Source organism: Tachysurus vachellii, chromosome 4, assembly GCF_030014155.1.
Source record: "Tachysurus vachellii isolate PV-2020 chromosome 4, HZAU_Pvac_v1, whole genome shotgun sequence".
Lineage (NCBI taxonomy): Eukaryota > Metazoa > Chordata > Actinopteri > Siluriformes > Bagridae > Tachysurus > Tachysurus vachellii.
In genome coordinates, this window is record NC_083463.1 from 26,898,392 (window position 1) to 26,911,366 (window position 12,975).

The window sequence follows — 12,975 nt, forward strand, 5'->3', positions numbered from 1 at the left end:
CGCTCTGTACATCAGGAATAAGTGCTTAAGCTACTTTGTTATGTAAAAAGATCGTTCAAAAAGTAAAGTCAGTTGCATCAGAGGTGGTTTTTTTTTTTTTTTTGCTAATGAGGTGACTTTTGGAAGCAGTGCTGTGTGTTATTTAGCCTGTGGTGCAAAGTGTATAGAGCTCTAGATGCGGCTGTCGTGTTGACGCATCAAGGTGGAAGAAATCCACTTAATCCCCTCTTCTTCACTAAACTTTGTGGAGTTTCTTCTTCATTCTGCCACCCACACAAATGGATTCGAGAAGTTAATGTCTTAGGCAGCACTCTCTCTCTCTCTCTCTCTCTCTCAAACACACACACACTGTCTTTCTGATTTAGATACACGTTGTTTCAGGTTGGTGAGCTTCAGGCTTTCCATGATAATTGGATTGTATTAAACTCAAAGAAAACGAAGTTGGCAGAGTTCAGGCTAGTGTAACAGCCCTCAGCTAGACCAAAGGAAGGATCAATTAACAATAACCGTGCAACTCGTTCTAAGATTAGGTCTAAGTTGTCTGTGAAAAAGTCCTTTTCTAGCTTATTCGGAAACAATAACATATGCACTTCTTTTTTACATTACAAAAAAGTTCATTCAGCCATAACAGCAGACTAGCTCTTAACCAAATACGTCAACACTGTTGACTGCTGCTTGAAAAATTCAAGTCTTTAAAATCTGTTCACCCATATGGCTCTGCCATCTTGAATATGTGACAGAACTTGAAATAATGTAAACTTTGAACAAACCAGTAACACAAGAAGAAGCAGCGGTGCATTCGGCTCCGGTATGTATTATTCATTCATTAAAATAGTAGCAAAACGAAAAACATCAGGTTCCGCAATCTGTTTGTCATACTGCCGTGGTTTCCACATCGCTCCAAAATGCTTCATGCAGTACTTATAATAAAGTTAACATTAGGCAGAAATTAGCATTCGTACAACCATTGAGGAAACCAATGCATACAGCGAGAATACTTCAGAACCATTCTTACTTTCAGTGTGCAAATCATCAGATTAATGGGAACACATGCATGCATGAGTCTTAATGAAAGCTGTTTCAGTTCATACAAACATGCACGAGAATCAAGGTCCTTCTGCATCACATCACCTTCACCAATACCTTAAAATAAGTGTGTAGTACATGGAGTAGTCTTCACAGTGTTGATCTGATGAATGACAGATATCTGACAAACCACACTGTAAATTACTCACAGGCTCTTATTAGTAAAGAAATATATCATTACTTACAATCATTCATCACATAGACCTTAATATGTGCTTTATACCTTTAAATGTTGCTTTAAAAAAAAAAATAGAAAAATGTTCAAATTCTACAAGGCACCTAAAGAGCAGTAAACCTACACCAAGAATAAACACAGAATACTGTATTTACTATAAAAAATATGTTGTGCAATCACTTTTGTTTCATTATGACTGTTTAGGTTTTGTCTCTACACAAAAGGGTTCTCTAGAGGATGATCTGGTTCTTGAAGCTCCTGTTGAGATCCTTGTGAGGAAGTACGATCGAGTTTCGAATGATGACTTCTGATGGAATATTCACATTGCACCCTGAAGAAAAAAGACAACACTACATCAGAGGTTTAAATTAATGTCATATAAATGCAGATTGCTCTCGATATGCTTGACTGGCCTGCTTCTGTATCAGTTTTCTTTCTGACCTGCACACGGTTACGGCTGCTGTATCGCGCCCTGCTGCATGCTGATTGCCTGAAAGCAACAATGCCATCTACTGGAAATTTTCCTTCATGATAATTTAGTCTTGTATTATATTAGTTCATGTTTTAACATGATGCACATTTTCGAATGATAATAATGGATGCGTTAAATACATTTAATTGCACATTAATCGCATTAAATGAACAGCTCTGACAGTACGTTCGCTCTAATATGGTATCGTTTCTTTATTAACTCATTCACAAGCACTGGCATGGTAGGCACTCCATATAAACAGATTTAAAATGTGTGTAATTGCTTCTACATTAAATATTTTTATGTAAGGAAAGGATTGATTTTGCATTTTGAGAAGGAGTCTCCAGTGTCAGAGCTCTAGCATTTTCTGACACACAAAAGTCTTCAGGATAGAGTGATAGATATCACAACAAGGTGTTTATGAAGAGAGTTATAAGGAAACTAACTTCAACAAATAAAAATAAATAAATAAATAAATAATTACAATGTTCTTACAAAGAAATGGAAAAATGTTAATGTTGAAAAATGGTGTGGTACAAGTGGAATAAAACTAAAGGACGTGTTGTTATTAGAAAATACTCATATTCTGGGTGGTAACAGTAGCTACACTTCATGTTGTGCCACATGACACCAGTCTTATTGTTGATTAGATAGAACAGTAGGTTCTGTTGTTTTTTTATTCCTTACATAATGCATATAGAATTGCAGTGAGAAATGTACCAAATTTTGGAGTAGGCAGGGCCTATATACAATTATCCTAAGCAAAATAGTTACTGTGCACTACTCAAACACGTTCATACTAAATCTGTACACATGTCAAATCTGTACACATGTACACGTGTGTGTGTGTGTGTGTGTGTGTGTGTGTGTGTGTGTGTTTTTACAGGAAAATAAGCAGAAGACTTATACTTGAACATGTGCTCAAACTGACTTTCTATTTGTTCTTTACATTCCTGTTCCTAAAGACGAATTCTACAGTAACCCAAAATAGAATGACATCTATTGAGCAATCCTGACACTCTGTAATCCATCTTTTTATGAGGTGGCTACCTACTGCAGTTTAAAACCAGCTTTTGCCATCTCATTTCAAGCCCCAAATCAGGAAAATCTGTATTTTTAGCTGATAGGAGGAAGAAAACTGTCTCATACCCAGGATTGTAATCGATGGCGTCAAACCTCCATCTCTGAACAGAGTCTCGCTGTCAATTTTAGCATAGGGGTCGTTGGGGTTAGGGTCGCTCGGCGTCCCCTCCACTCTCGCCCATTTTCCGACGGTACAGTCCCAGCCTACGATGCTGTTAAGCACACAGCAGTGATCCTGAAAAACAAAACACCAGGACAGAACATTTATGCAGAATTGATACAACCTGCAGCTTGTCACATTTCTCGCTCATTTCTTTTGGGAACTGTAATAACGCAGTAATAAAGCTGTGGAAATGTGTTCGAGAAACGGAACAGCAGGAAAACACAGCATGAATCAAACAAATCAAATGAAGCACGCACTGTATACTCCATAGCTAAGGGATACTAGGCTTCAGTACCTGCAGAGTAGCGCCATGTAAGACGATTGATTCTCTCACTCGAACTCCTGCGCCGATTATTACACCTTTCCCTATTGAGACGTTAGGGCCCAGCTGAAGTGGTATTAAAAACAGTTACACAATAACAGAAAACTCCTTTGGCACTCTTTCTTTTGATGCTTGAAGACTGTTTGTAATATACTTACAACAGCTGTGGTGTCAATATTAGCTGTCTGATGGATGTATACATTCCCTGTAGGTGGAAATTATTCCTTATATTCAGTAAAAACAATCTACACAGGTTTGTCCTGGTGTACAATAATAATAATAATAATAATAATAATAATAATAATAATAAATACCTATAATTTTAGGGCCTCCGTCTTGGTTTCTGGCCAGTCTATCAGGATGTGTCTCAATATATCGGTTCAGGTACAAACGACTGGCATATATTGCAGATCTGTCAATCAAATTTAGATACTGTTGACACGAAGTGATGAACACAATAAACAGAAGGAGTGTGTACTAATGTGTGCGTACCCTGCTGATTTAATCTGGCTCCAGAAATGCTGCGTTTTGTAGACGTACAGCTGTTTCTGCGCAGCCAACATCGTAAAGATGTCCTGTTCCAAGCGGATCAGCTCTCGCAGCTGCCTGCCACATGGAGGCTCCTCTCTGTTGATTTAAAGTTAATTTCAGCATCACAATTCTCTCACAGTCCAAGCTCAGTGGTTAAGACATTGGACTACTGTTTAGAAGGTTGTGAGATCGACCTTTGTGCTGGGCCCGAACCCTCAAATAGGAAGTTGTGTAAAATAGTTGGTCTGAATAAGAGCATCTGCCAAATGCCATAAATAGAATATAAATATAAACATAATACTGTCTCTTTTCATGGAATCATTTACGGTCCATTAAGTCAATTTTTATTGCGTTAGAGTGGTAGAATTCTCACCCTGGGAGTTTAATTAAGCTTTATCTTGTTTGACTGTTCACTTCAATTTAAATTAGTTTCTCAATAACTCAAAAAGAAGTAGTCTATAAAAACATGAACCCGAAATCAAACGTATACGAAACATCTACGAAAAATATCGGTGTACTCACAAATAATGAGCTTATTTACAGAAAACAAATCTCAATAGAGAGCACGGGTCTGTGGAATTCTCTTCATTTGCATATGTTTATTTGTATATTTTTAAGAATCTCTAATGATATGATACTTACAGCGACCAGTCTTCTTGATTCCTCTGAAACACTGTCCCAATATGGGCAAAAATCTTTGGGGTGAACAAGTAGATGCCACAGTTGATAATATCACTAACAAAAGTACTGGGTTTCTCCACAAAATGAAGCACCTGCCCAAAAAGAACAACATTAAATCCACCTGATCAATACTGTGTAGGTACATTTTGTGCCACCAAAACAGCTTTGACCCATCAAGGCACAAACTCCACAAGACCTCTGAAGGTGTGCTGTGGTATTTGCCCGCAAGACGTTAGCTACAGATCCTTTAAGTCGTGTAAGCTGTGAGATGGAGACTCCATGGATCACACTTGTGTGTGTTTAACACATCCCACAGATGCTTGATAGGATTGATACTGAGTCAAAGCATATCATGTTCCTCAAACCATTACTAAACAATTTTTCAGACATTTTCAGGAATCTCAATCCAAGGTGCTGAGATGAGCCTCTGGAGGCAACACAATACAGCTTTGATGACTTCTGCTAATTCCCTGGTGCCAGAAACTAAAGCAAACCTTGTGATGTGGTAGCTAACCTTGGGATGTTGTAGCTTAGTGGTTAAGGTGATGGACTACTAATTAGAAGTTTGTGAGTTTGAATTCCAGGTCCACCTAGCCAAAACTGCTGAGCCCCTGTACTTAACCCTCAATTGCTCAGTTTTATTAAACAAGATAAAAAATGTAAGCTGCTCTGGAAAAGGGCATCTGTCAAACGCCATAAATGTTCAGAGCTCTTGTGGAATCTATGCCTTGATGGGTCAGAGGTAATAGAATGATATTTCTGCAGATATGTAATATATAGATATATTCTTTATACCTCATTTGTTTCCTGATTCTCTACAATGCACCCATAGTTCAAAGACTGTTCCCTGTTAGCCTGGAGAAACATCAACAAAAGTGTCATCATTTCAAGCCATACAACCTCAGTATCCTCAGCCTTGCCATTTCTACTCAGTGGCTTCTAATTTACCGTAGTGCATAAAATGATTCCACAGTGAGAGTTTCCACGCTGGTGGTGGAAGTTGAGCATGTCCTGCAGGGGGAACGCAGAGCAAACGTCAGCATTCATAAGGAAGAACGCAGATGGTCCTCCAGACAGGATCTGGTCCCGGAAATGGTAAATGCCACCGCCTGTGCCCAGAGCTGCAAACTCCTGAAGGTATCTAAATGTGTTATCAGATGGAAGATAGAAGATGAAGAAAAGGATACTTGGATGATTCCTCATTTATAAAATTATCTAAATAAAATCTAGTTGATGGAAGGACTGGTTATAGCTGCTGTAATGTACTGTAAGTCAGGGGTTCCCAACCTTGATCTTCTTTAGTCTTTATCTGCATAAAGAATTTAGCTGAAATACCAATTAGGATTGAAAGTAAAGTGATTTTTTTTTGTACTAAAATTCTTTCTTTATAGTATTTAATCATTATTATCATAGCATCACATATTTTCCTATTTTGAAATGAATTGTCATTTCCATTAAACATAGAACCCCCTGCAACTTCTGCTGGGAAACCCTGACTCACCTCACAGACACTGCAAAAACATCAAATGTAATTAAAATCAGATAAAAGTACATGATGTTCATTAAATAATTGAAAGTTGTAACTGTTGGTACATGTTGTTGTTAGAAAATAAGCTCTTCTTAGCAATGGATCGCATCATACCACCATGTGGATGATTGATTTTTTTTATAACAGAATGTCTGTTGTGTCGTATATATGATTACATATAAAGCAACAGGTTTACTTTATACTCCTACCTTACTGATAATTTAAACTCTTGCTGGGAAGAAGCTATGAAGCGGTTCAGCTCATCATTAGGCTGGTAAAACCCGATCAGGATGATCTCCTTCATATTTGGCACCTACCAAGGAAAAGCAACCAATCTCGACATAATTATTTTATTCCAGCTTTATTAAGGATTTTCTTTCTTCAGCATCAATGAGAATTTCAGTTTTTGAAGTCGTTTTTGAAGTCGTTACAAGCAATTACACACAGGAATGTTTTCTTACCTTGGCACAGGCTTCAATGTGGTGTTGGAGCATCGGCACACCAGCCACAGGAAAGAGAGGTTTGGGCACCTCAAATGACAAAGGCCGGAAGCGAGTTCCTAGAAAATACACAAAATCCCACTTAAGTTACAAAATATTTTACTAATAAGAGAAATATTTTTAAGTCTTACAATCTGTACTGACAAAAGGTTGGTATGGGATGTGGTAGCCTAGTGGTTAAGATGTTGGACTACTGTCAAGAAGGTCATGGGTTTGAATCGCAGGTCCACCAAGCTGCCACTGCTGGGCCCCTGAGCAAGGCCCTTAATCTTAAGTTTTCTAAATTAAAATAAATTTTAAGTCACTCTGGATAAGAGTGTCTGGTAAATATGGGTGTGATAAAATACAATGCTGTTAAGAATTATTTTTGTTTTAATGTGTAAGGCTTGCATAATGTTTATATAATTCATCAGTGCTGTCTAAGCTTTATGCCGTAATGGGTTCATCATAATATATGAATAAATACTTTATCATTTACATCATATAATAAATGCATCATTCCGATAAATTATATGAGCTTGTTTTATATATTTAACAGTATATTAGTCTTCATACTTCACATGAAAGACTGTTGTCATGGTTACTGTTAAATATTCATCATTTATGCTCAATACGTGCTGTGTACAGTATTGTGCTGCTCAATACATAGCTTTTAACTGATATATTAGCCTTTAGTAAAGTTATTCTATATTCCTGATGATTACTGCGGTGTTGAATCGTGTCGTCATTCACGTTTCTCAGCGAGCGCCACGTCATCAGAACAGAAACATATGTCATGTCCATGTAACATTTCTTCACAGGACAGTTTGAAGAATGAAATGCAGATCTAGTAAACACGTGTTACCTTTTTGAGGACCGCCGATTAGAATAACTGCCTTTAACATCATGAAATCTTAGATACTGTCAAAGATAATCTCAGAAGAGGCGTCGATCAATTAGAATATATTCCTTTTGTACCGAGTAGTTTTTTTATCAGCACTTCGCACTCTAGATGTAACGTATTAAAGGTTTTATTTTGTTTTACCACACAGTTCTCGAAAGAAAAAATGAAGTCAAAACAGCTCAGTTTCATTCAATCCAATAAATCCTGAAATGCGGAAGTTTGGATACTGCTGTGTTAGAAACCACGCCCACTCTCCCCGCCCACCTTCACATACTGCTGTGTTAGAAACCACGCCCACTTTATCCGCCCACCTTTGGATACTGCCGTGTTAGAAACCACGCCCAGTTTCTCCGCCCATCCTTACATACTGCTGTGTTGGAAACCACGCCCATTTTCTCCGCCCACCTTTACACATTGCTGTTATCACGTCCCAACGTGGTTTTACAGCTCGACGTCGCCCCCTAGGGGTCATATTAGACACTGTCGTTCATTTTTGACAGCTCAACAAACACTAAATCATCTATTAAACAATTCAAGTCCATGACAATATAACACGTGCAGGACTTTAGAGACAGTATATTTGTTTTGAGCACGTAATTAAGAATACTTTTAAGTAAATCGTAACAGTTTATGCTAACACAGTGCCAACTAGCAGGATCTTGGGCAGGATTTGGGCAATAGAATGTACTGGAAATATAAACAGTAATGTCAGTACTGAATTTCTGTTCTTAAATATTTTACAAACCTGACAGGATGTAAAAATGTATATTAAAAATATACATTTAGGATATGTATTCATAACAAGTAAGGCAGCAGCCAATCCGAGAATAGAAGCTAATCATAGTTTTTGTTAAAATACTGTATAAAGTTACATAGGAGACAAAGCCAAGACTGCAATATCTGTTGCTGAATATTTATGACCATAACTGCAAAAACTAGTCAACAGGCTAATAAAAATGCTACGTCACTACCCTTCATACCTAGTTATTATGATTGGAGTCTCTGTGATACACAGAAAGCAATCATCCTTAAAACCTCTCATTCTCAATCCTTTTAGAGTTTTCTTTTCATCACACACTTAGTGTGGGTTTATGATTAGTTGTTTCATTCTCTTATCCAGCTCCAAATAAAACCATTTAGGACATAACCGACAACTCATTGGTTACAAAAGCAAATCCACACACCAATATCCTTTCTGAGTTTAATTTTAAAATTCATTGCTTTATGATTTTTATCATGCAACGTCATAGGCGCATAGTCAGTCTGTTCAGATCTGATGACATTTAAATCTAAGTCCATTTCTGTTTAATTAATTTTTTTTTTTTTTTGTAATCAAATTTGTGATATTTGGATTTAGTCTAGCGTTTTGAGGTCTTAAAAAATAAGCTGGACCTTCATCCCTGTATTTCATCTCTGTTCCCAGATGGAAAAATAGGTAGCGCTGATTCTACATATAGTAGGCTGTAGAAACCTGATTGATCAGGAGTTACAGGTCTGTCTATGGACATATATGGTACTGGTGTCAACGCAGAATGGACCACACATGATGTTGTCTAAACACTGTTTCCCCACACTTCCAGGCTAGAAACTCTCCTATCTTGAATCCAGCAGTTCATTTTCCTCACTGCACTCCTGACATAAGTTATACACTATGAGTTATAGTACATATTTGGGCATTCCCTCCTTATCTTTGTTCCTTCATCTCCTTCACATGGTATTGAGGTTTGGAAGAATTTAATATTTTCTTATAATAATATGCTTTAGTTTGTAAAAAAAAAAAAAAATACAGTAAGATCCATCTTATTTTCACTGTATTCAACTATACATTATACTATATGCTGCTACTACAGATTAAATTCCACATTATGTTTAAAGTGTTGGTAATTAAGTTGAAAAGAGGTTCTATTTCAAACCTCTTAGATGCCAGGAATGTTTATATCACCTGGATCCCTTTTTTATCCCATAAATCCATCATGTCCTTCCAGCATGTTAAAGTGTTACTCCTACTCTACTCACTGAACTTGCAAAGTTAGCTGTACTCTGCTAACATATGTACAGTGGCTAGAGTTTATTTTCCCTCCATTCCCATCATGTTTCCAGTAAGCAAGGTGTTCCTAATATTTTGTCTCATTTCTGTAGACCATAACATCTCCAGAATTTTAATGTAGTCAAGTGGTCACAGTCCTAAAATTGGCCCCTGCTCATTGTATAGTTTGCTTTTTGCACAATTCTATATATTATCCCAAGGACCTGCTGCTAAGAAACTGTGTTCATTCTAATGTTACTGCACAAAATATTGTTTGAACATTCAGTATTCACATACAGTATTAACACTGGTCGGTCGGCGCTGTTTCTGTTTACATTACATTTTACATTTACAGCATTTAGCAGACTCTCTTATCCAGAGTGACTTACATTTTTCAGTTTATACACCTGAGCAATTGAGGGTTAAGGGCCTTGCTCAGGGGCCCTGCAGTCGCAACTTGGTGGACCTGGGATTCGAACCAATGACCTTCCGATCAGTAGTCAAACGCCTTAACCACTGAGCTACCACATCCCTTTACATCGTTTACTGTTTATTGTCTTTTGTGTATTGCATTCTTTGTACTTTTTGTATTGTCTTGTAACTTTGTGTCTGCACTGTCTTTTGTCCTGCACTGTCTTTTGTCCTGCACTGTCTTTTGTCCTGCACTGTCTTGTCTGTCTTGTTTGTCTTGTCCTGCACTGTTTGCACCAGGTTGCACAGTTGCACTTTATGTGGCTAAGACTACTTACAAGTCTTTAGCCCTGTCTTTGTTTTATGTAGCACTATGATCCTGGAGAAACGTTGTCTCATTTCACTGTGTGTACTGTAACAGCTATATATGGTTGAAATGACAATAAAAGCTTCTTGACTTGACTTGACTTGACTTGCTTCCTCAATGTTTTTGCTAATCTTTCAATATTTTGTTGATCTTCTACCCCAATTTCTCTCCACCAGACTGTATTTTTTCCTCTCTTAGCACTTCATTCACCATCCTCCACATACCCTACAATCCAAACACTATCAGGCCTCTGGCCACATTCTGCTAGTGTGTTTAGAGTTTGATTGAGAGTTTAATTGTGTTCCACTATAAATTTTGTCTCTGGGTGACTAACGATCCCTGCTGTAGTATCACAATTGCCAATGTCTAAGTTCCCTGGAAGCCAAATGAGTTCATGCAGGGCGCCAAACTGCCTCAACAAAGACGGGGAACTACTCCTTCATTTTATATGTGTTGGTGGCCAACTGTTCCTAATCTATCGATTGACATTATACAGCAGTCTGCGAGGGAGAATCTGCTGAACATTCCTTGCCATTAATGCGTCACCCAATAAAGCACATTATGCTTGTATAACAGTAACTTAATACAGCAAATATTATGTTAGATGGAAACCTTGCGACTTTATTGAAGGTCTTGGCATGCATATGTACTCCCAAAAGGTTTCTAGGTGATGTTCACACTATGGTGGTGGCTGATTATTTATTAAATTATGCTTACAGAGCTCATAATCCACGTTTATCAAGATCTATGCTTTTTGTTAACCACATAGTGGATATGTATACAAATGCTCCATTTTAAAAGAAGTCAATTTCTTCCTTTAACTCTTATGCACTCAGTTCAGGACAAATCATTTAAACTTTAGGCCCTGAGATTTATTATGGATGTTAGAAGATTATTCAGCTTTAGATTATACTGCTATGGTCTCATGCCGATCTTGAATGTTTCATACCAGTGCTGGATCAAATCATTGATGGTGAGATGAATCAAAGATGTAATACATTTACAATTTATCTCTATTTGACAGATGGTTTTATGCAAATTTACAAGTGATGCAAAAGAATACAATCATTCAGCTAATTTCATTTTTATTCAGCGAGGAACATCTTAAAATAAAATCAGAAACAGCTTCCAGAACAAACATACTCATATATAAACACACACTGTGCTAGTAATCATTCCTGCAGGCTACGTCTAATCACATTAACTGCTTACTAACTGCTCGTCCTCTCATCTGGAACATTCCTGCCTTGTGTACTGCAGGTTTTTTTTAGTTGTTTTTCATTTTCTCTCCTTGTTCTTGTCCAGGGAGCTGTTTAAGAACGACATCATGTACTCAGCTATTAGACAGCTTTAATGAACTTTAATAAAGTTCTGTTGAAAATAGAAAACATTATGCAAATTCTATCAGTCTGTGGATGATATGCAATATCTGGAATGGCAATGCGGTCGCATTTCTCAAATATATTACGCTTCAGAAAAACAAATTTAATATAGAAAACTTTGTCTTTTAGATCCATGTGCTTCCTTAGACTGAAAGAAATCCAAGCTTAGAAGTTGTCAAGGAGAAGAGGATCCATGAGATGATGAGCATGGGTCAGGGAAAAAGGAGCTGCAGCCTGTCAAAGTTAATATGCCAGCCTTTCCAAAGTGTCGCTTTTGTCTGAGACATTTTATTATTTGAATCTGTTTAAAATAGTGTTATATATTGAACACTGCATGGAAATAAAAGTGCACTTGTATGTGCTTAGATCACTAGCCAAAAGGGATGCGAACGGTAGAGTGGCTCTTCATAAAAGTGGACGAAAAGACAGAGAAAAATGAGACGCACACTGTCTGTTTACTCCCTTATGTCTGGTTAATGTTCTGCACTATGGCACCAATGTACTCTTCTAAAAGGAGACTCACTTGGAGAAATCTAACAATGGAAACTTTCCCAGGCCCTGGGTAATTCAGGCCATGCTTTTATCCGGTACCTACCTGATAACTAGCTATAACTAACAACACCCAACTGGGTAATAAACTCAAGTAGTGTGTATATGCTTGTGATGCATTTGGTTCTATCCTATCTTTAATGTTAATTGTAAGCAAAATCAATTCACACACACACACACACACACACACACACACACACACACACACACACACACACACACACACACACTTCAAATCGACTGGGCTTTAATACAACCAGTGCTTTATCTAGTGAGTTAAATTTATTCCTGTGTTGTTTCCTTGACTTGAACTTGAATTTTCCTGTTTATCATTTTGAGAATTGTCTGTTTATCATTTTGAGAATTACTTCCCCTTTTTTGTTGTTACGGTCCAAAGCAAAGTGAAACCTGCACTTGTGTCTGCCTGACCAGCGTAAATGGCAACGACAAAACAAAACCAATCACACACAGTTTTTAATTTTTGGTTTATAATTTGTGTGACGGATTACGAAACTGTTTGGAACCCTTTTTGGAATAGCAAACAGTTTTTGGTAAACAGAAAAGCTTCACTTGCTGTTAGTCAGTTTGCTCTTCACACCACCAAGATAGGAAATCTCAAAACTATCGCAACGGTGTGCTTCCAACTTTGTGTCAACAGTTGACTACGGCTGTGATGGGCGGGTGTATAAAAATGAATGGTTCTATGTGTTATTTAAAATTGAGGTTTAATCTCATCTTATTTTTATTTATATTTATACCAGCTAGGTCTGATTATGCTCCATAGCAAAGAGCTATTTGCATCGTTAGATTGCATGG

The 12,975-nt window shown here is 37.4% G+C and overlaps 1 protein-coding gene across 1 annotated transcript; it reads right to left on the reverse strand.

Annotated features, from left to right (window-relative positions):
- Positions 1 to 794: 794 nt before the first annotated feature.
- Positions 795 to 7,644, reverse strand: gmppab (GDP-mannose pyrophosphorylase Ab). Its single transcript, XM_060868634.1, has 12 exons — positions 7,386 to 7,644; positions 6,503 to 6,600; positions 6,251 to 6,354; positions 5,462 to 5,654; positions 5,309 to 5,368; positions 4,475 to 4,605; positions 3,794 to 3,928; positions 3,616 to 3,713; positions 3,460 to 3,506; positions 3,275 to 3,367; positions 2,883 to 3,051; positions 795 to 1,592 (listed from the first exon to the last, which is right to left on the reverse strand). Exons 1-12 carry the CDS (start codon positions 7,426 to 7,428, stop codon positions 1,492 to 1,494), a joined length of 1,272 nt encoding a protein of 423 aa, XP_060724617.1. The 5' UTR covers positions 7,429 to 7,644; the 3' UTR covers positions 795 to 1,491.
- Positions 7,645 to 12,975: the final 5,331 nt, after the last annotated feature.